Source organism: Manduca sexta, unplaced genomic scaffold (genome assembly GCF_014839805.1).
Source record: "Manduca sexta isolate Smith_Timp_Sample1 unplaced genomic scaffold, JHU_Msex_v1.0 HiC_scaffold_2346, whole genome shotgun sequence".
In the NCBI taxonomy this organism is placed as follows: domain Eukaryota; kingdom Metazoa; phylum Arthropoda; class Insecta; order Lepidoptera; family Sphingidae; genus Manduca; species Manduca sexta.
Genome location: NW_023593301.1, coordinates 1 through 24628, shown reverse-complemented (window position 1 = coordinate 24628; position 24628 = coordinate 1). Strand labels below are relative to the sequence as shown.

General features: G+C 36.8%; 2 protein-coding genes and 2 pseudogenes across 2 annotated transcripts; 3 read left to right on the top strand and 1 right to left on the bottom strand.

Moving 5' to 3' along the window:
• Window positions 1–1718: 1718 nt before the first annotated feature.
• LOC119192097 lies at window positions 1719–12789 on the bottom strand (annotated as a pseudogene).
• Window positions 12790–13288: 499 nt separating this feature from the next.
• On the top strand, window positions 13289–14332 carry LOC119192096 (the record flags this gene model as incomplete). The annotated part of the gene is made up of 2 exons (XM_037445930.1): window positions 13289–13513; window positions 13716–14332. A coding segment is annotated over exon 2 (615 nt), but the record flags the coding sequence as incomplete, so codon positions are not given.
• A 5-nt stretch (window positions 14333–14337) lies between these two features.
• LOC119192099 lies at window positions 14338–14924 on the top strand. Its single transcript, XM_037445932.1, has one exon. It carries the CDS (start codon window positions 14361–14363, stop codon window positions 14907–14909), a length of 549 nt encoding a protein of 182 aa, XP_037301829.1. The 5' UTR covers window positions 14338–14360; the 3' UTR covers window positions 14910–14924.
• A 618-nt stretch (window positions 14925–15542) lies between these two features.
• On the top strand, window positions 15543–23840 carry LOC119192098 (annotated as a pseudogene).
• Window positions 23841–24628: the final 788 nt, after the last annotated feature.

The following is a 24628-nucleotide window of genomic DNA, read 5'->3' as shown; positions in this document are numbered from 1 at the left end:
CTTTTGTCACGAAAAAACAGAAAAATGATAGCTATAGCCTAATGTTATAAATTTGTTATACATACATTACAATACAATACAGGGTGTATCAGAACTAAAAAGTTTAATAGCATGTTTATGAAAAGACATTATTGAGAAAAATACCTTTATAAAGAAAAATACTCTTTGGGAATAACGTGTAAAATGAATATACAATCTATACGAAGCCAATCTACTTAATACAGCTTGTATAGTTAAGTCTTAAAAGATAGATACATTTCATATAGTTAGTACAGCTTCATTGAAGTATTTATCCATAAGAATAGTGCCATATAAAATCTAAGTACATTTATAAAATTGGTGTTTAGATAGAAAATTGACAATTGATAGAGATTGTCTCAATAGCATTTCATAAATATATATAAAAAGCAATTATTTTCGTACATCGAAAGCATACAAAAAATAATTTAAAGCTTTTGAAATTCATAACATTGATTTTAAAGCCATTGGACATATTTTCGTGAGCGTTTAACGGTCTATATCATATTAAAGGTTATAAGGCTAATTGACTTAAGCGACATTTTTTTACGACACTATGTTTCATATATATTTAAAATCAGCACTTTTTTCTATGTTTTAAGGGCTCCGTACCTCAAAAGGTAAAAATGGAACCCTTACAGAATCACTTTGTTGTTCGTCCGTCCCTCCGTCCGTCTGTAAAGACCCTTTTTCTCAGAAACGCGTGGATGGTATTAAGCTGAAATTTATACCAAATACTCAGTACTACTGTCCCTTGAGCTGTGAAAAATCAAACTGCTAAGCCAACGCAATCAAAAGATATACCCATATATGTTGCAATTTTTTTAATCTAATAATATTTTTTGAAAATAATGTCACAGAAATCAATTAGTCAACCGACGATATGATCCTTCGATCGCTACCGAATCAATCTCGAAAATGGATCAACCAGAGAACTTTCGTTATTCTCACAGACTACTTATTTTGATTAGTTCATAATCCAAAGATAGTGATTGGGGATTATTAATTTCGGCCGTGAAACAAAGATGGTTATCATAGCCGCCTGTCAAACACTTGTCAGTTTGACAGAAAATCATTAGACTAATTTTAGGTGTAGTAATTTTTCAGTGAATATTTAAATAATCGTGCATAATTCAAACGCTATTGCACTTTTATTTTAAAATATTACATTACCAAAATTATTATAGGAATTATTCGTTATTATTACGAGGAGTGCGCTAAGTTCACCTTTATCATGCACTTAATCAGACTGCATCCTTAAATGCCTATTTATAAATATATCTTTCATAAACATATCTTATGTTGCCTACGGATATACTGACACCTATACATTCAAAATGGTATCTTTATTTAGGCCATTAGCAATACAACTAAGTATATATTTGAAATAATTTCATACACCATGCGAATTATATATAAATAAGATTTTATTATGCAATAACTTAATTTTGCCTAATATTTCAGGTAATGTTCGTCTTTTTTATCTCAAACTTTCCAGTCAAAACTTCACATTACACTTTCACTTTAGAGATAGTCTTATTTGATTTGATTTATTTACTCTAATAGCAGAGAGGTATTCGACATGGACATTGCTCGATTTACATGTAAGGGATATCAGAGTTTTAACTAACATCTGAGATTTGGCTACCTTCTTTTGTACCATACTGTTTTCTGATATAATACGTCGGTGGCAATTTCCATTTGGAATTTTATAAGATTAGTGCTGACTAAAATTAGCACACATACATCACTTTTCGCCAAATGTGTTCCGTCCCATGATGTGATAGGGACCGAGCCTGTCGCTATCTCCGGGCTGATACTGAGCAGAAAAACCCAAATATCACTTTGCCTGACCCGCGATTCGAACCCAGGACCTCAGAGCGCTGCCGCACCACGCATGCAGTACAACTACGCTACCGAGGCAATCAAACTTAGATATATGTAAAAGTCGCAACGAAGCAATCTGACATCTTGTTACACGTACGCGATGAAATGCGCTTCCTAAATGTTATGAAAGATCAACTTTGTCATTTCTTTTACGACTAATATTCGTATAACACATAAACATGTGCGTAGCTATAAACTTATCGGTGAAATGAATCTTTGTTATACTAATATCAGTCGTATGCAAAAGTTAAAAAGAAGAATTTCATATATCGATTTCAATCACTTTGTCATCACACAAACCATTGCCGCAGGCTCTTATTTTAAAATACTCTGTAGTCTGTACTATTAAATCAATATAAACAAATTAATTTTGACATCAGTACTTTGATGACGACATCTCTTAATTATTCAAGTTCAAGTTCAATATCGATATCAGATCATTATCGATACTAAATTTAATTTACTTATCACTACCACATTTGACTAGACTTTGAAGGCTACTTATCACATATAGGGTCCCGCTTGGCCGGCGCGTAGTATTGGCGTGCGAGGTCCATAAGTTCCCTCCTCAGCTGCTGCGCTTGCGCACGCAGTTGTTGTTCCCGAGATCGGATCACCCTGTATTGTTCCTCGCGTTCTTCCGTGTGTTGTTCTACTAGCCAGCGAAGGTACAGTTCTGTGAAAATGTTTATCCTATTGAGATTGGTTAGAGTTTTCGTTAGATTTACGCATCTCATTTTGCCCTTCTGAAGTTAGTTACTTTACCCAATTTCTACGTATCTTACAACATCCTAAAAACAGAAATTATAGCACCACTCGTAGCTATTTTCATTTCGACCGAAAAGTACAAAGCTGTCACCGCCACCAATTTAAGTGCTAACAGCGCACCATGAAATTAAATTAATTGGTATATATTGCATTAATCTGGCGAGGTTTGTCTCCGAGCCGTTTCCACAAGGGATATTTCTTACCTTCCCAAATGACGAAGCTCATGGGCGCGACCGAGGGCCATATGACGGTGGGCGTGGGGTCGTACAGCGGGTTGATGTGGCGCGGCAGCTCGTCGGGCTGGTTCAGCCACGACCAGATGCTCGTGGTCTGCTCGTACACGCCGCGCGACTCGCGCTCCTGCTCCGTGTCGCACAGGAATGTGCCTGGAATGTGATGGGTTTGGGATCAAAATTAATTTCCCATCCGGCGAAGTTCCCATCGGGGACCTTTTTTTTGTTTCCGCAAAATAAGCACCCGTAAGCAGGACATGCGAGCGACACAAATTGAATGGCTTATTATTAGGCAAAGTACCAATTCGCCACTGAGTTACATCATTGGCAAATAATATTTCATATCTTCGATTTAACATTGTCAAAAATCAGTCACGTTTTGAGCAATTATTACTAAATTTTTAATTCATTCTGCATTCGTACTTGTGAACATATAAATATATTTTTGTATAGACCGGTATAATTATGTCGACTGGTGAGGGATCTCTCATCAGTCTCGTCTCATTAGTTGACATTTGATCTGAACGCCAACCCACTTACCATCACGTATAGAAAATTCAATTTACCTAAAAAATAAACACCGTGATTACAAGGACGTGTTAACAACTCACCAAACTGGCTAGCGTATGAGTGTTCGAACAGCGTGATGAGGAAGGCCTGCCGGTACTCGAAGCTGCAGGGGAACTGCTCGAGGAACTGGCGCACGCAGTCCAGGAACAGCAGGAAGGTGGGCGCGGCGCGAGCGGCGCCGGCGCCGTGCGGCCTGGCAGCGGTGCTGCGCGCCGGAACGGGTGCCCCGCCTGCACCCACTCGCGCTCCACCAGCGCCTGCAGGCTAACGCGACCATACACATTTACAGCGTGGTGAGGTTTATATCCGCATAGCGACACGGACACACGTGGATTTAGTCTCTATGCTACGCGTAGTTACATGCGTAAGCATGTGACGCATCTCGTCACGTTTAAGGCAATACGAATAGACGTACAGAATAACATTCCACGGTTATTTCACGTAAATAACGTAACACGGCCGTCTACGAGTTTACATTTTCATAGGGAATAAGACCCATAATGTAAAAACCTTCAATGGCCCATGTCAGTGTGTCGCGTTCTGGGATCAGCCTATGTATATCGGATTCGTACAGGCCGGCACAATTGTGTTGACTGTCGAGAGGTAGGTAATCTTCTACTCAGTCGACATTCTGTTGGACTCCACCCACTTACCATCAGGTGCAAGGGAGTTTCTTTGTCGGGCCCATATAAAAAAAAACAATAATCGACTTACCCACGTATCGTCCTGCAATCAGGGTTGAGAATGATTTGCACCAACGAGCACACGAGCAGCGTCGCGTCCTCTCCTCTAGTGCCGTGCAGCAATACTGGTTCAGCTTTCTATCCATAATAAACGAAAACAATAGTATCCCCACCAAAAGCACGTCTAAACGATATTTTGCTTATTTTCTTAAAAATTGACAAAAAAAAATTACATTATGTTGATATTATTTAAACGCTTGACCATAAATTGATATCCAAAGGAGGTTTTATTTTTATCGATACACTTAAATTCACTCAAATCCCTTATACATTAACCGTAGTGGTGGACGATGTAGGACAGACTGCAAGTTTAAAAAATGTTGTATACTAAATTCTTGAATAAGTGGTTTGCGCCGGCCCCAGTTTATAAAGGTAGGAAGAACCAATATTTGTCTGTTTAACATTGTATCGACATTACCTGGTGTATATGTTGGGCCACTATGCACGCTGTGTGTAAAGAGTTCCGCACACTCTCCGGCCACCCGCAGGACTCTAGCTTCGATAACCACTTGTCGCTCGATATCTCCCGATCATTACACGCTGAAAAATCATAGAAATATATCCGTTACCATGATGAATTATGTCATATTTGCCGAGGCTCCCTCTCGCACACGACAGATTGGCTGAGATTCGGCTCCGCTCTCCCCTTAAACGACTCACATAATTAACTGACGTCCTTCGAATAATAATCAAACTTTTTGCAATGTTTTTAATTTATTTTTATACCATTCGGTCCCATTGTAAGCTAAGTTTTTGCACATCGTGATCAACGAATTTTACATGCGTGAAATAGCGATTGGCGTTCATAACCCATCAAGCCAATAAAAAATGCCTGTCTATCAAATTAGCGTCTAGATATAAATAGTTGGCGACGGATCATGCCCTGACAGTTGTTTGCTGATTTGCACAAGTTATGCAATTGCAGTATAGGTCTTTGAACTATAAACCGTTAGCAATAGAAAAAAATCATAGCTTTTTAAAGCCATAAACAATTTAATTGATGTTATCCACTGTTGTACAGCTTTGCGGAATAAACTGTTGCATACTTTGAAGCTGCAGTTAAATGTTTTAACTTTGTTGCAAATAAAATTCGAATAATATTATCATGTAGTTAAATGAGAAAAAAAAGTTTCAGACTCATCAACTGATCATAAACACATTTCAAAATAAATATTGCCTCGGTGGCGATCTTCTAATGCGTGTGCGGTACGACCACGTTCTGGGGTCCCGGATTCGAATCTCGGTTCGGATAAAATGATATTTGGGCTTTCTGATCAATATATTCTGAGTGCCTACATGCTTGAGTGCGTGAATGCGTGCGTGCGTGCGTGCGTGTGTGTGAGATAAAAATGGTACGGTAATTTATAATAATGAGGAATTACACACTGAAATATCACCTTCAATAAGTTTAGAATAGTTATCTAACAATTGTTGTTGGTTGTCTACGTCATCCATTGATCTGTTGTAAATTTTCCATTGTGAGTAATTTGAATTGCTTTCAGTACCGCCACCTGAAACATAAGAATATTGTATAATGTATAAAATACATAGTTAAATAAATTTTGAAATTTATTACCACACAAAATATTAATTGATTTAGAGTAAATAGTTATATGACTGCAATATAATATTGTTGTTGTAGGCAAATACATTACTATTGAAATGTAATATCTAACTGGGACCAATTGTACAAAGAGGAGTTATAGAATATCATTACTTTATTTGCTGGATTTTCCTTATTCAATATTAACTAGATAACAGTTTCAATTATATTCATACATATGAAATAAACAAAATAAATAAAACTAAAACAAAGGAGTACCACAAATTCCTTTGTTTACTAATTTATTCTAAAGTAACATATGACGTAACTGACAAAGATCACTGTCATATATTGCAATAATAATACCTTTGCTCTGCTGCTGAGATATGGAGTTGGAGCTGCGCAAGTCGTAGATGATGCCTTTAGTTCCCACTGCTACCACGGCGTTAAGTACGGCCTCGTCGGGTCTACATCGACGATGCTTCGGCCCATACAGTGGTTGTCCGGCGCGCATAAGTACTGCCTGCAGGAAAAGTAAATTTGTAATAACCACTGGTGTATCTCCAAGATACAGGCATCACCTAGTTTGGGGCACCCTGTTAATTACAGTTTAAAAATTCTGTGTAAGCACAAACAATTTTAGCATGTGAATATTATGTTGTCATTTACTGATGTGGCAAATAAAGGTTTTATTATTATTATTATTGTATAAACGAAAAACGTTTCTCTCCTGCAATAGAAAGTAAACATAGCACGGGCCGAAGCCAAGTGCATGGATAATATTGTTGTTGAGAAATTCCCTTACTTAGTTGTTAAGAAATTTACGAACAATTCTGCAGGTGTTCAGTATTGCAGCTTTTGTAAAAGTATAAAAGTCATTGGTGGGATCCCTAATGTCTGTAAGCTAGTGTGGAGTGTTTTCGGTATTACACCGGTTGTAGATATAACTATTGGTACTGTCTTGGTGGTATTTACACGCCATTGTGTTTTAATTTCTATAGCCAGATCTACGTATTTCGCAATTTTTCGGTGTGAGTAGAAGAGAGGTTATGTGTGTTACAAACGGCAATATCTATAAGGTAAACTGATTTGTTTTGTTTGTCTAATACTGTTATATCCGGCCTGTTATAATGTATGGTCTTATCTGTTACTATAGTCCTATCCCAGTATAATTTGTAATATGTATTTTCAAGAACAATCTGTGGTTTGTATTTATAATAGGGTACTTTTTCTTTAACTAATTTATATTTGTAGGCTAAACATTGATGTACTATTGCAGCTATTTGATCGTGTCTATGTTTGTAATCACTTTGAGCTATTGACTTACATGCGCCGGTAATATGTTGGATTGTTTCTGAAGCTGTGTGGCATTGTCTGCATTTATCATTATAGTTTGGACGACGGATAATGTAACGTTGGTAATTTCTTGTGTCAATAACTTGGTCTTGTATACCTAGCATGAAACCTTCAGTCTCTGGGAAGAGATCGCCACGCCGTAGCCACGCGTTTGATGTATTCCCTATCAACATAAGGCTGTTCCAGGTCGTGCGGATGTCTCCCATGTAAAGACTTCTGTTTCCAAGCTGCTATTTTGTCTCTATTTGATGTAATGTGCTGATTACGTTGTAGATTTTCGTATTGTAGATTCAGTGGGGTTATGCGTCTATCGGCTTTTACTATTGATTTGTGTAGTTGTGATTGTTCCATTTTTTTGTAAAAGTAGCTTCTTAATGTAGTTATCTGTTTGTTGTGTAAGTTCAGGATGTCAATGATTCCTCGGCCACCTTCATTTCTGGGAGTGTCATTCGCTGTGTACAAGATCGGGGTGATGTTTACGCTGGCTTGTTAATGTTGTGTTAATTATAGTCTGCAGTCTTTTTAAATCTGTCTTTGTCCAGTCAATAATTCCAAATGAATATGTAAGGATAGGAATGGCAAATGTATTTATTGCTTGAGTTAAATTCCGCGAATATAACTGAGTCTTTGCTAACACATTGAGTCTATGTCTAAACTTTCTTATAATCTCGGCTTTGGTTTCTTTTTGGGGTATTTGATGCGATTGCTGGAATCCTAGATATTTATAAGTTTCATTATGATTGAGGGGGTCTACATTCTCTCCTGTATTTAATTCATAGCTTACAGATGTTACTTGGCCGTCAGATAGTGTAAAGGTTTTGCATTTATCAATCCCAAACTGCATTTGGATGTCATTAGAAAATTGTTGGGTGAAGTCTGCTAGACGCTGTAGTGAAGGGGTGTCGTTACTATATAGTTTTATATCGTCCATGTACATTAGGTGTGCCATTGAGATATTTTTATTTGTACTTGTTATTTTCAGACCATTATTAGAATTATTTAAAATCTGTGAGAGTGGGTTTAATGCGAGACAGAACCAAAGAGGGCTGAAGGCGTCTCCCTGGAAGATACCTCGTTTAATTGGGATTACGTCGCTTTCTATAGTGATTCCTACATTTCTTATTTTAAGTGTTGTGTGCCAGTTGTTCATTGTATTTGACAAGAAGGTAACCAGTGTTGGATGTATCTTATAGTGTTGAAGTATGTATATTAGCCAAGTGTGTGGAATAGAATCAAAAGCTTTACGATAATCTATATACATAGTGTGCAATTCTCTTTTGTTTTGTATTGTGTGTTTCATTACAATTCTGTCTATGGTAAGTTGCTCTTTGCATCCTTGACTTCCTTTTCGGCACCCTTTTTGCTCTTCTGCTAATATATTGTGTTCAGCTACGTGTTTGTATACAAGTTCGGCAATGCATGCGGTTATTATTTTATATATAGATTGAAGGCAAGTAATGGGCCTATATTTTGAAGGGTCTGTAGCTATATCACCTTTTGGGATCATGTAAGTTATGCCTTGAGTTACAAATGGAGGTACTGTTTTAGGAGACTGTATAAATTCGTTTATGTGGTTGTAAAGTGTTGGGTGCATAGTTGTGAGTTTTTTATAATAGTAGTTGTGTATATAGTCGCTGCCAGGTGTTTTCCAGTTGTGTATCCTTTTTAGTATATTGATGAATATGTCTAATGTAATTAGCTGGAATTGCATTTGGGGAACTGATTCTAATTTTTGTGCATCTTCTTGTATCCACTGAGCGTCTTTATTGTATTCTATTGATTTACTCCATATATTTGACCAGAATTTATGCAATGCCTCGGCAGTAATTGTTTGTGGGTTTCTACTATTCTCTGAACTACTTATGCGGTCTGTATTTGTCAATAGATCCCTATAAAATTGTTTTTCATTGTTGTGAAACTGAGCGTTTTGATTTTTCCTCTTAGTACAGTCAGTATATCTCCGGAGCCTACTACAAGTCGCATTAAGGTTTTGTTTAAGACTATCTAAATATTGTTCGTCTGTCTTATTTGGATTCTCATGCCGAGAATGAATCCTGTACTTCTCTTTTATATCAGCTACGTATGCTATTAATTTAAAACTTCTGTTACCCTTAATATATTGCGTCATTCTCCTATAGCCTGTCTTAGTTTTCTTATCTTATTTTCTAATCTAACCTGCCAAGCCTTTTTCCTATCTTTTCTTTTTGGTTGTAGCTGTGTGTTATTTTGAATATTTATAATTTTGGAGCCATTACATATAGCTGTGGTGTACGCTGCACAGTATATTAGTGTATGTGTTGTAGTGAAAGTAGGTTCAGTGGGCTGATATATAGGTAGCACTTGTAAATTTAAATATGTAATTATATATGTAAGTTTTTTAGATGCTTTTTGTTTTGGTAGATAGGGTCTTTTTGTAGGATCGGAGTTTGTAAAATTGTCATAAGCTGTTTTCAATGTATCTAATATTTTGATGTTCAATTGTTCGTCCTGCCATCGTTCATCATCAGGTTGTTCATGGGTTACTCTATTTCCTTCTATATCTGTAGTATTTTGTGTGGTAAATTCAAATTCTACATTTAAAAACGGATCGTCTGTATTATTTGTTTGTGTATTTGATATGTAATTTTGTGTTTGTTCATCTGAATTCCGCGTGAGTCTATGACTACCTAGTAATTCTGCTATTTCTTGTCTTATTTCTTGCATTCTTTGGCCTGTGATGAGTTTATTATTTACTATTACTCTACGCTGGTCTGCTATTCGTTGTTCAGAAACATGAGCAATGTGTGGGAATTGTTCAATAACACTTATATATAATGGTTTTCGATATGCTGTTTTATTGATTCTAACTGCGTGATTCTTAAATAGTGTCTTATAATGGCTTCATTAATATCGTCACTCCACCGCATCCTAGAAGTTGAATTTACTTGTGTTTCGGTATTGGATCCTATCTCCGTGTCATGGTTTTGATTTATGTTATGTTCTAAATTTTGTGTTTCTAAATAGTGCTTAACTTCTGTTTTAATTAATTTTAGTGTGTTTTCAGTTAATAATTTATTTCTTATGATTGCTCGTCGCTGATCTCCTACGCGCTGCTTTGAAACATCCATGTAAGGGAACTTCTCTATAAACTGCTTGTGTAATGGGTCTAAATATCCGCGTGATTTTGTTTCCAATCTAGTCACTATAAGGTATGTGCGTATTATGAACTCGTTCATTTCTGCTGTCCACTTTTTCTCGCACGAGTGTTGCCAGTGGTGGGTACAAGGTTGTCGGCGTATGCCTCTTGTACAACATCCTCTGGGTTTGTCGAGTTAGATGTCGTACGTGACCTAGATTGAATCTCAAATGAAAATGGCGAACTGACGGGAGATTCAAATAAACTTTGTGTAGATGACGGTGACATTGGTATTGGTTGCATTTGTTGGTCGGTTGTAGTATTTACCCGTGCACCCCGCGTGTGGGTACAGAGCTAACGGAGGCCCGCCTGCTCGACACTCCGCTACCGATGGTTCGCATGCTGTGGCATCCAGCATCGGCTCCAGATGCGCCCCGGCGATCGCCCCGGGAAGCGACCGTAAATTGTACCTACTTTTTCCGCTTTCCATCATTAAGGTTTTTGATTTTGGTGAGCCCGCCTCGCTTGTCCATAGCAAGTGGGCGCGCAGTAAGCTAACTAACTAAACCTATGGTTGCCGCCGTTGGTGTACAAGACACTCTTCCGCCGCCAATCCGAAACCAACACCCTGCGCTGATGTTGATTGTTCCACTTAGACCTTACCATGATATAGCTGTCTAGGAGCTCTAAGCAGCTTTCTCTCTACTATCTTCTATCCTACCTCCTCCTAGCCTACGTTCCAGAGCCACGTTAGCCGCACCGGTATCTTATTGTTGCGTTGCCCGCCCCCCACGTGATCAGGTGGTCGATCAGGACGTGTGGTTGGCTTTCAGGGGGCTTATTATTATTATTATTACTGATTACACTCTTACCATTTTGTGGCTGAGATGATTTATATTATACATTTACAATTGATGTATACTTAATACATAAATAAAAAAGTATTTTGTTCTCGAAATTTTATAGATAGCATTTTTTTTATGCTTATGAGGGGTTAATATAGGTAGCTATGGCTCAGCTACTTATCAGAGAATCAAGATGTTTTGTATGAATTTTTTCAATATAAACATGAAGTTCCTTTCAACTCGAAATCTATTCTAGAAAGTATAATTTCAGAACCCTAAGGTCCAACCAAGGTCCATAGTGAAGTTATATATTTTGGCAATAAATTATTTGTCAAACTTACCCCATTATTGTGTCTATATGATAGAACTGGGAATCTGCCGCCCTGCCGGAACGTAGCAGCTGCAGCTTACTGTTTCGTCATCAATATTCTTTTGGTACAACCACAGCTTTACCAGCACCACTGCGTAGTTGCCAGTCTAGCGTCCGCCAGTGGTGCAATTGAAGTATCAAATTCACAGGTATAGAGTAATTATTAAACAATATATATCTGTGACGCAGGCTAGCTCACCATAAAGGTGCCATGGAGCTTAACAATACCATAAACAATACTGAGGCAATTGAGATACAAAGAGGCAACACAGTAGTTATCAATGGCAGAGAGTCTATACAACTTGATTCCTACCGGCTTACCTTTTAGGTTTATTTATGTTTGTCTTAGTTTTTATTTTCTGTTTAATTGGTTGCAATATGTTAAAAATTACCTTAGTAATATTTTTTTGCCTTAGGTTACCTTTTGAAAAATTTCACTCTTCACCACTGGTAGTTATTCCAATTAGACTAATAGTAATATTATTAATAATAAAATTACCTGTACAATGTGTAACCATTTTCCACAATAGGATGCATGTGTCTATAGAAAATGGATAGAATAGATTAGGATCTTGTAAACTCGATAAGTTCTCCAGGGTCTGCGCAACAAGATGTAGTTCATTGGTACTGCCAATGTCTAGTTGGAATATCCTCAAGTCTTTGCATTTGAGAAACAGAGAGCCTCCTTGAGTGGCGCCACTGCTGGGCTTGTTCTCTTTCTTCTCTATACTGTCTATATTTTTGTGAAGAAGCTGTAATAATAAAAAACACGGGTTCTTAATTAGTTTAATAAGTTAGTAAGCTTTTAAAATTATCTCAATGTTGCTAAAGGTCTATTATAGGATAATTGTAGAGTGGGTGGATAACAGATAATGAACGGCTCAGTGTAGTTTAGTACTTGTTTTCTTGGTACTCATGCCCAGTATTACTGAGGTACACATTAGGAATATATATATACAAATTATAAACTAATAAAAGGAATTTATTTATATAAAAAATTATAACATAACATTTTAAGTTCTACATATTCTATTACCATGTATATTACAAGGTCAAGAAACTAAATATCTTGTAATACAGGACTTGGAAAGCAATTATTTTTAATTTAACGTACCCATAATTCGTGTACACCTTCTTTCCTAGAGCTCAAAATCAAGTGATGTCCAGTAATACATACGGTTCCATCAACATTTTCTTGATGTGGATATTTTAATATCACTCCGTCTAATTTGTTTATAAGTATAAGCTCAATAAATTCCATTGTATTAAATATGTTAAAATATTATTAAATTAAATTCAATTAAAAATCCACAGATTGCGTTAACATTTACTATTATTTTTGACATTAAGTAAATACAGTTGCCACAAATACGCAACAATAATCCTAAAAGTGTTACACTATTTATCATAGATTTTTAAACAATGATGGTTAACTAAGTTAAGATCATTAATAATAATAAATGTGTAAAACACATTCAAATCTAATATTTGTTATGTTAATTAAGAATTGAGACATCCTACAGTTTAATTTCGGGATAGGCATTCAAAACGTGTACATTTTTCGATTCACTTGAAATAAGACGAAATTGTGATTTGTAATATTATGAATAGAAAATATTTCCTATAATAATATGATGGAAATATGTGCCGTAAAACAGCACTATATAAATAACAAAATATGTGTATTATTTTTCGAACGTTGGTAACATTTTTACGAAATTGACGTTTTTTGATGTTTGTATGAGAGAGACAAGTATACAAAATAATAATAAAATAAAGTGGGATAGAATTATTCAGGTGAGGAGAAAAATACATAGCGTTGCTACTTAGGCGTGAATGAGATGGATAACTTCCACGACAGCTCCATCTGGTGAACCAATAAATAATTAACAAGACGTTGTGCGATGCGATGGCGATGTGTAATTTTTTTCCGTTCGTTGATGATATATTTTGGATATAAAACATTAATTCATTGAAATAAAACTCATTTAAAACGGACATAATATTAATAATACTCAAGTGCAAAGTGTGTCAGAATACGTGTGTACGAATATCGAGACAGTCGGTAAGCCCGTTTATTTGTATGAATGTATTGAAAGTAGGTATGTAAGTAGCACTGGCAGGGTGGTTTAGCTTGGGTAATGACCGGTTCCCTCGTATTTAGATGTCTATTGTTGGATCGCTCGCCTTAATTTAATACAGCAGGGCCTAAATTTTAAATATTGTGTAAGGTCAGTCTAAAAATACCAGGTGTGTGTTTGTCTCAGGTATGGAGGAGAGCTCTGAAGCACACATGGAGACCGACGTGTCTTCTACCACCGAAGACTTGCCTGACAGGCAAGAGGTGACGGGATCAAACGGCACCGTCGAGATGGTCATTGTTGTTGAAAAAGTTTGTGAAGAGGATATGAATGAGAATAATAAAGAACAATTGGATAATGTTGATAGTGTTTTGGAGGTACCAGATGAGCCCTCGGTGACAGCTACAGCAAGTGAGGAGGCCAAAACAATCTCACCAACTAAACATGTTGATCCTGAACAAGCCATACAACAACCTACTATAAAGCTAGAATCACCTAAAAAAACTTTACCCAGCAGTCCACCTTCAAATAAACAGGGTCCTGTTACAGTAAACACTGAACAAGAAACAGTTGATTCCTCAAGTAAATCAGAAGAAGCAAAGCCACAGAGTGTTGATTCTAATAGTGAAATAACAGTAGAGAATCTTGTAGAAAGTACTGATTCACAAAAAAGTGATGAAAAATCAAACAATGAGGAAACTCAGCCACAAGAGACTTCAAAAATTAATAAAGATTTATTGAACCAGATAAAACCAGCACAACAGAGAGTACAGAAAATAAAAATAATGAGGAACCAGACGCACAAACAACAAAATACAAGTTGACACGACAATGGAGGCTTCAAATGACTCTCAAATTGAAACAAACTCTGACACATCTGAGAAAGAACACAGCAAGAGCATAAGCAGAGAGTTGAAGTCATTAATAAATTCTGCTAAGGAATCTAAGATTATAAGTGAATGTACTCAACTTACAAGTAAGACAAGGAAGTCACGAGTCATGTTGGAGAGCCCTAACACTAGTCTTAACTCATCTGTTGAGGCAGATAAAATTCAAGGAACAAGGAGGAACAGTAATAACTCTCAGAAGAGCAACTGCAGTGAGAAATCTGATAAGATGACATTGAAGAGGTCCATGAGGTCACAGAATCCAGAGTTTGTCAGTAAAGTCAAACAGTTTTTGAACTCTGTTACTGGTAAGAGTCAAAAAGATGAAGATATAACTGATGATGAGATTGAGGATAAAGTTTCCAACAAGAATGATGAGTCTCCATCACACACAAGCACACCCAAGAAGAGGAAGTTAGAACTCATTGTGAGTATGTCTAGAGTTATAATCTTTTATTGCAAAATGGTCATTCAAACTTTATTTATTACATAAAAATTAAATTTCACATTTAAAGTAATTAACCACATTTTATCATGTGATACAGTTATATACCAATACCTAATATAGGTATTCATAAGTTCTTATTGTGATTATACACACAATTTTCTCACATCTTAAATATACATATCTTTTGGAAATGTTTGCCTATAAAGAGTCATAAATCTATGGTGTGTTATAAAAGCATAGAATCCAGGAATATGATTTACTCTTTATTATAAAATGTGTTCCATAATGTGATTTATAGCCCTATGGGAACAAAGCCCACATCCACTACATATTTAAAAAACATTAAATATAATATTATTTTCTATGGGAGTAAATTACTGTAATAAGTAGGATGTGTGTTAATCCATGACATAGTTCATCTGCATACCAAATTTCATCCAAACCCTCAGCTGTTTATGCTTTTATGTCTAACAAACATCCAAACCTCTAACCATTTTAACAAACTTTCTTTCAGTACAAATAATTTTTGAAAAAAGTCTGCATAAAAGAGTTTATATCTGTAATTCAGTTGCTCTATAAATAATATTGACAGTTTTTTTTTTTAATATACATATCAGTTTATTACTGGCACATTGACCGAAAATAGCTGTCCCAGTTTTTATTTGCCATTAATTGCTGATGTTAAAATGGTTAGTGGATTAATAATTAGTTACTTATTTTCTGTAATATGGTTATTTTTCTCATGTATACATCAACTATGATAATCTCATTGCTAGTTAAAGTTCTTTGTTATGGTCTCATAATATATATTGGATTTGATATTTTCATGTGAGTATTTTATTTTTTATTTTTGTGGGTAGTCTTATATCAACCTGTTATACTCTCAATATTGTTTGGCCAATATTACAATCCAATACTTTTAGCCTGGTCAAATTTATCTATGTTACATTCAACTAATTACAAATATGATCTAAAACACCAATTAATCATAATCATAATTAACGTTATTAAAAATATTTGAGGTGACACTTTTTATATGCATAAAAAAATTAATCATCTAACATTATATGCAGGTTATGAATAAGCACAAACAAAAGCATCGCTCGGGATTCATATTGTTGGAGATGCCACTGGGCCGTCGAGCAGGTGAATAGCGAAAAGCGCACCAGCCCATGCTGTGCACCGCTGCCCAAAGTCCTTCCACTTCAAGTGTCTGTCTGGTGCAGAGAGGAACAAGATCAGCAATGAAAAGGCTTGGGTCTGTCCCGATTGTCTGATTGTGTTACATGCAGAAAGCTCTGAGACTAGGTGAGTTATGTATTTTTTAATATATGGTTGGTCTACATTACATAATATTGGATATTTGGCTTAACATTAGTACATGTAATGTGTGAGCTAAAGTAAATTCTCATCTGAAAAATTATGTTGCATTACAATTGGATGATAACAAATTAAGCAATAATGTGAATACTTGAAATGCAAAATAATTCTCTGCCTTGTTTATTATACATATAATAAAATTGTAATAGTCTTGTTCATTATAGATATTGAAGAAAAAATAATATTGGGGGTTGTTGATTAGGAAAAGAAGCCAAAACCACATTTTTTTTAAAATTTTTGTCTGTCAATGTGTTTATACACCTATCACACAAAAACGACTGCAGAAAATGGAATGCGGACTTCATAAATCATGAGATATATGCACTTGCATCTTTGTATGCAAATGCATAAATCGCAATTATTGTAGCGTTTTTGCAAATTTTAGTACATTTACATTAATAATTTCATAAGTTAAATGTGTTAGTAGTACTGAAAAAGAATTATCGACCTCTTACTATCGGAAAAATTCCGTTACAAATTAAATGTTGTTTATATAGAAAACTAATATAGAAAACTCTATAAAAGCATTTAATGTTATATTATTCACAAGAATCACAATTGTTTTTTTATAGAAACAAACATAATTTTTATAATGGATACTACATTAATTGTCCATATTTTGCCCTTTTAAAGTGCATACAATCCGGTGTCAAGATATAATTAGTTGTATTAATGCATTTTGCAAATAAACCGTCCAATAAATAAGCTAAAATAGGCGTTGACTCTTTTAAATTCCATAAAATAACCAATACTGTAGTGCCCAGCGAGTAGACATACAAAAGTTTTATGCTCTTTACGTAGCGATTAATAATAATCCATTGGTTCCAGATCGCCAGCAATGAAGAAGATATCGCTGGGAATGCTGTGCGAACTACTCCAGCACGCTCTGGAGCGGATGATGGACGTCAACGGGGTAATTTATTCCTTTTATTGACGCCATACTAGCGGTGCAATGATCGTCATTCACAATATACCACGCATGCGCCTACGTATCGATAAATTCATAGTAAAACGTGTAACTCACACTGTGCCATCGTATAAATTATCGTATATTTTATAATTTCTTGTATTATAAACGTTGTACTTATATTTTACTTAGCTATTGCATTAATGATACCTACTTATAGGCAGTAGTAAAGATTATAATTCGTATGAAATATTCATTCTGAATCGTTTGATTGCCATATCTATAATTCGTTGTAACTAAAACATATGTTGCTCTGTATGAGTATTGGCCGTCTACATTATATAAGAGTTAGATAAAATGCTTTATCCTGTTAGCTAGGTCAGTAATCTATATATTTAGGTCTCGCAATATTGTTGGTTAAACGCGTGGCTAAAGCGAGCGACAAATTTGCAACTTTCACTGGGTTAGCGCGTGATCGGCGCGCGGGCGGACGCTGTATGTCGCTACTCGCTCGGGCCGCGGGTGAAATGACCTTGCCACTTATCTACGTAGCGCTCGGCGGACCCCGATCGCGACGCGTGACGCGCTCCTCCGTCCCTCTCGCACGTGCCCGATCGATACCACCGCCTCACTATGCCTGTCTCGCTCTGCTCTAATAATAAATCCACCACGTCTTTGTATGTATGCAGATATTCGTGTGTGCTGCATTTTTCTCGAATCATCTTCTTTTGTCATATTGTTTTCTTGATATGATATTGTGGAAGTTTCTCTTTAGGTAATGGCGTCTTGTGTACAAATTCCACAGTTTAATATGTAATTGACAGCGATACTTTAGATGTAACAATATAATAGTATCCAAATGATATGTATAGACGTAAAGTAATATTAGTCTTTTTTAAACCCATACAAGTCCAAATATGGAAATAACAATTTATGTTTTCTTTCTTTGTACCTGGGCCTTATTATACATTCTATGCACGATATATCGCACAACACAATGATACAACTTTGCCCCACGACTGTCTCTCGGCGTAATAAAAAAAAACTAAGATTTAACACAATCATTATTCTCTAGAGATATATGAAGTATAATTTACCCACCTACTTATATTTAACTCTCACATCGAAAGTTTTGCCTCTAGCGACAAAGTTACGTTAAGAATATTACGAACCACATCATGTCAATATCCTCTTGTTCTAGTCCAGCTCAAGTTATTGATAAACATGGTTTACGCTAGGAACAGAAACAAGTGGGCTTAGCTTTACTACCACTCTCTACTTTTTGTCTCCCTAGAGATCGTGATCCCGAAGATTAGACAGGATGGTCTTGAAAATACTTAGTTTAAGGTTTATAAGATGTCCACACCGTATTGTTATTTACGGTGGATATTGCCGTAAATACATGTTTTTGTGTCATACATTCCATTGTATGTTACTATCAAATAAACTTGTACTATACCTAACTAGATATCAGATAACTAATGAAATAGTCATGAAATAACTATGTGATAATGAATGTCAAGTGTACAGTGTTGTAGACTGTTTTAAACGTATATAATTAATATATTGGAAAGATCCAAAGGCTTTGTAACAAGTGCTCCAATATTTATCGATGTATTGCTCTTTTCTTCAGGTGGAACCTTTCATGTCGCCCGTCGACCTCGCAGCTTTCCCCGATTACGACAAGTACGTGGTGCATCCCATGGACCTGTCGCTAATGAAGGCCAACATCGCTAAGGGGCTGTACGGCAGCACAGAAGCGTTCATGACGGACGCGCAGTGGATACTGCACAATAGCATCATTTTTAATACATGTGAGTTGTGATTCCTAGTGTTGTGATCTAAAATGGTACTTAAGTTGTTTATTAGGTGAATGCGATTGTTCCTAACGCGTTTCTCTAATATTTTCAGTCCCAACTTGAATGAATACTAAGCATTTTAGCGACTTCATTTGATTATAGTAGGTGCTAAGAGATTTTTATTATTTTTCAATAAAAGGTAAAGATCCCACGGAACAGTCATGCCAAACCTTATTTGAAGATAATGTTACAAAGCTGAGGAAACATTCTAATGGTAAACTAATTTTAGTTTGTAAGTTTTCTTCACAGGAGTGGCATGTATACGTTGGGTGATGTTCGCAGTGCAATCTAAGTTGACGGGAGGTGCGCGCGCGCTGGTGCGGTCGTGCCGCGCGGAGATGGGCGAGATCGAGGCGTGTCCCGAGTGCTACGCCGCTGCGCACGCGCGCCGCCCCACGTGGTTCACAGACGTGTGCTCCACGCCACACATACTGCTGTGGGCCAAGCTCAAAGGTATTCGTTTATATGAACTCTGATGTATACGGCGGTGCCAGCGCTGCTCGGGCACAACGTGCATATACCGGAGAATGCAAAATTACTACACCAGGACCAAGGTTGGGTCATGTATGGGCAATTATAGAGGCTCGCACCGGCCGCATAAATTGCTAATTACGCCACTGAGTATGATATTAGGCCGTATCATTGTTCTAGTCTCATAGTAGCTTGGTTATGAAATCAGACTCACATTATGAAAAGCTCCCTACCAAAGAATATGTTTGGCTTATTCTTGGGAAATACAGGCGTGAAGTCATTAATAACAACCAGAGCGGTCTAATTATCTTCTCGCAAAGTATCGTTCTATTCTTCATTATATTCAACTTTATTAATTACGGGATTACAATTTCTACCAACCAGGTGATGGTCGCGGCTTCGCTCACGTGAAAAGCCTTCCCTAAATGACTGTAGCGATCATATTCAAATATTTTCTACCAAAGCAAATCACGGGGATAAAAATAGCCGATATTCTATTCCAGGACATCCGTGGTCTATACATGTGCCAAATATAACCCAAATCGCTTCAGGTGTTCCTGCGTTTACTCACTTCCAATAACATATAAGTATTGTTCATGAAAATGCCACTGACATAATAGCCACTATGATTTTAAATGCCACTTTAATTCAACATTTTTAGCACAATTACCACTCTGTCTCGTGAACTCATTACTGCAAAAGTGCAAACGAATCTGTCTAATAAGGAGCAATTAAATAATATATTCTCTACGGTAATTATCAGTCAGCACAATGCCCGCACGTTATAGTTTGATGACAGCAATGATTCATTACTATTAGCGCGTTAGATTAATGGGCATTTACTGGGAATTTAAATATACTATAGTAAATTGTAATGGAAGAGTTATTTCAAAGAATTATATCTTACCAGGTTTTGTTCGCTACTTCGCACGTGGCGAAAAAGTTTCCTTTCCAAAAATCTATAACCGTAGCGATTTATAGCGCTATCGATACGACGCCAATAATCTGATAAAAATAGAATATTTCTCTCGAAAGCTAATTCCCCAGATAAAAGTATCAATTAGTTAATCCAGGACATAAGTAGACCCAAGTGCCAAATTTCATCAAAATACCTTTAACGATTGTATCTACTTCTATCAAACATGCAAACGTTTTCCAAACATTCATTCATAACATATGTAAGATTTCTACGTTACTGATTTTTTCTAAACCATTCTAGGATTCCCGCACTGGCCAGCCAAAGGCATGTCGGTGAGCGCGGCGGGCTGGTCGATGTGAGGTTCTTCGGAGCGCACGACCGCGCCTGGGTGCCCGCTAAAGACTGCTTCCTCTACTCCGAGAAGGACCCCAACAACTTCAGAACTAAACGCCAGGATATATTAGAGAGTATGCAGGTGAGATAGGGCTTAAATTAATAAAAATACAGGGATTTTGATTTTGTGTTACTGTATGGAACCAAATATTTGTCTACTTGAAACCCTACAGATATTAAAATAATATTAAGAAAAATATTTTGATGAAATTAATTTTATTGTAATGCAATGTTGCAGGAAGCTGAGCAGCACATACGGAATATATCAAGGAAATATGGGAAGTTCGTATACCCGCCGTTCAAAACACAGTTTGAGCCGAACAAGTTAAATGAACAACTCAAAATGATGGTAAATTTAATGTTTTTGACAGGCATACTTCATAAATATGTGTCGTGTATGCATGTTGGACCGAGAGACCCTCGTAGTTTATCCTAAATCTGCATTAAATATTCAAATTATTACAGATTCCCACATTTGAAGGTGAAGTTCGCGTACCGCAAAACACGACAAAACATCAAACGGATCCCCGGCAATAGCAAAAAAGAAAAGCAGGTCCAACTCGAAAAGTTCCAAGAGTTCATGTAATGATGGGTATGTGGATAAAACAGCATTAAAAGTAAAGATACAAAATGTCGCTATTGAAACGTATTATAATAATTTTCCTTCTTTGGTTCTAAAATGTTATCGACCTTCATTTATAGGGTACATTTTTTTGGCATTATGAAGACTATATCTTCATTCTATGCTAAATATTGTACATTAATGGTTTAAAATTACAGTGATATCAGCGAGGTAGAAGATCCATTGTCAACATCCCGGAAAGGCGATAGCGTTGACGGCAATGAAGATGATTTCTCTACTGAAAAGTAAGTTCAAGTGATGAGTCACGATTCAGCATGGTCCATTTTCAATAAATTGCCCCAATCTTAATATTCGATCTGATTCCGAGAATAAATTAATCAAAATAGTCATTAGTAAGCAATTAAAAAAAACTTTGTTCTGATTCATCGATTCACGCGTTGGATTTCGGTTTAACTAAACTACAAATTCAATTTTGAAAATATTTCTATTGGACCAATCTGAAATGAGAGCTCTACATACACATTGAAATGAGAGCTCCTCTTTTTTTGAATTCGGTTAAAATGAGATTGGAATAATTTATTGAAAACAGCAGTGGATAGCTTAGGAAAATCTTTAAAACAATCTAATAAATTTAAATCAATTGAAAAGCTTGCGACTTTCCAATGCAAGGCAAAGGCAATTCAGTTTTTCAGTCATGGGGTTTCAAAAAATTTTGGACCATTTACTAAGTACTATGTTAAAAGCAAGTGCGGGTTAGTGTATCACAAAGAATACGTGATATAAAGTTTGTTTCACAATACATCGTGATTTTTCTATTTTTTTTCATATGTCTATGTTTGCAGGGCTAAAATCATGGAAGTAGATATTTCTAAAACCAAAGATAACAAAGAGACTGAAAACGTGAAAAAACGACGGCGTTCCCAACTTGAAGAAGCAATTATCACTATATTAGACAACTACACGTTAGAAAAACGTAAACGAATGGATGATGGTAAGACAGATAATACTCTAGAACCAAGTAGTAGTAAAGAACCTAATCCCAAAGAGAAAAATGCGGAAATGGCTAAAGATAATCCAGTAGAAAAGATCGATTCTACATCAAAAGATGAGGAATCGACTAAAAGTATAGCCAAAGAAAAATCAGAAAGCCTCGTAGTCGCTCCCTCAAAATAAGCTTCGAGCAATTAAAAATGGTAAACAGACAGTCAAGGTAACAAATGCAAAGGAAAGTCCGAAAGCTACCACTTCCAATGATAAGACGCCCATTATTGCACTCAGGACGAGTACTCCAAAAGAAGAAAAAGTAATAACGGCGCAAAAAATGAAAACAAAAATAGATAAATTATTTATCGATAAGACGAAAGGTGAAAAGGTGAAATCAGACAAACGGAGAAATTCTAAAAGCAATAAATCTTTAATTGGTAATACTACACCAAAAACGGAAACTTCCTTGCCCGAAAAGAAAAACGAAAAGGTAGACGAACCATCCACTAGTACTAAGGAAAAACCGAGAGAGTTCGTGACAGCAACAAGGAGTAAAACAACAGACACAGGTAAAACTCCCAACGATAAAAAATAATTCAACACCAACGAATTCAAAGTTAGCCAAGGAACGCTTAAATTTTGACGACGATACAACCTTAGCGGTGATAGCACGAGAGAACAATAAAACCAGCGTAATAACTAGCTCGGGCACCGGCCTCCCAACGATAAGCAGTGTGCGCAGCTTGTCTACTGTCGCCTCGACTTCAAGCACGCCTACCACGAGCTCAATATCAAAAATGATAGAGGTGACGATAGAAGGGAATCCAAATGCAAGTATATTTACGCCGACAAGCACAGACCCCATACGAACTATGAAGGAAGCAACCACAAAGCTGCAAAAGTTAAGAGCAGACACTGAACCGTTAGTAGGAAGGGTGGGGGTGAGGGCTTTTGCGAGGATGACGTCACCGGACAGAAGTAAGAACAACGACGTACAAGTGGAGATCAAGGCGGAACCCATCGATTTGGACGACGCCGACCGACACATGGAGAAGATGGATCTGATGAACGCGTTCAAACTGCGCCCCGTTAATCCGCCGTCGAATTTACGCGAGGTGCGAATGAATGAGGTAACTTTTGCAGATTAGCGAATAGGTAGAGAGAGTACAAGAAAATTTTGTTTTGGTAGTTTATTGAGGTATGTATGCTACACGACTTTTGCGAATAGATTATAATTAATTTATGCATGCATGCACATGAGAAAATGTATTAATATAAAACTGACATCCCGTAGGTGGTGATAACGCCATTGAACAGGCGAACGGCCACCAAAGTGCCAGAAATCCGGCCGCGGGCTAAAAAGACGTTCCCACATCCCAAGAAGCCGGAGGACGGGCAGCTGAACGGCAAGAACTCGATGGTGTACATCCCCATACAGCCGCCCGCCACCCAGCCGCCGCGCATCACCCGCGCCCTCCCCGCGCCGCCCGCCGCCCCGCCGCCTCCGCCGCCGCCTCGCACCGCGCCGCCGCGCACGCCACCACCACCGGTCAGTGCGGACTTCCTGCTGTGCTTATACGCACGAGTATGTACTGTACTCAATATGAAGCATTATTTAAAATCAAATTAAGGACCATACTTCTAAAGAGGACCAGAAAGTTATTTATAGTGGTTTTAACATTACCTAATTTAAGTTTTGTAGGTTATAAAAAATTTAATTTAATATTGGGGCGCAACAGTCATATGGGTTAAAAAATTTGTTATTGATTTAGTATCTCTACAAAATAAGGCCAGCGAGTAGATTAGATGCTGGATTCTAAATAGGTAAATTTTCGTTTGTTACATTTTTCTAAAACAAAACGAGATTTACCAACATCTGAACCATGCAGGCTCCAGCAACTTAACATAAAATTAACAATAGGGTACCGGACTCATTTTTGTTCTTAACAATTATCAAATATTTACATAATATAACTTATAACACCAAAGAAATTATTAAAATCCAGTGAAAAATCAACAAGTTATAAGCATTTGAATTTCGGTGGAAGGGTAATCAACAAGAAACAGAAAAGAGACAAAATATCCACATGTGACGTCATCGGGAATTACGACGCGTGCGAAGAAAGAGATGAAGCGATAGCCCCCCATCGCGCCCACTTCTGCACATAACAATATTTTAAATATGAATTACTTGCTCATTTTTAACCAATTTTATGCTGTTTTCGCAGAAGTGCTTTTCGAAAGCCACACATAGAATAATATACAAAA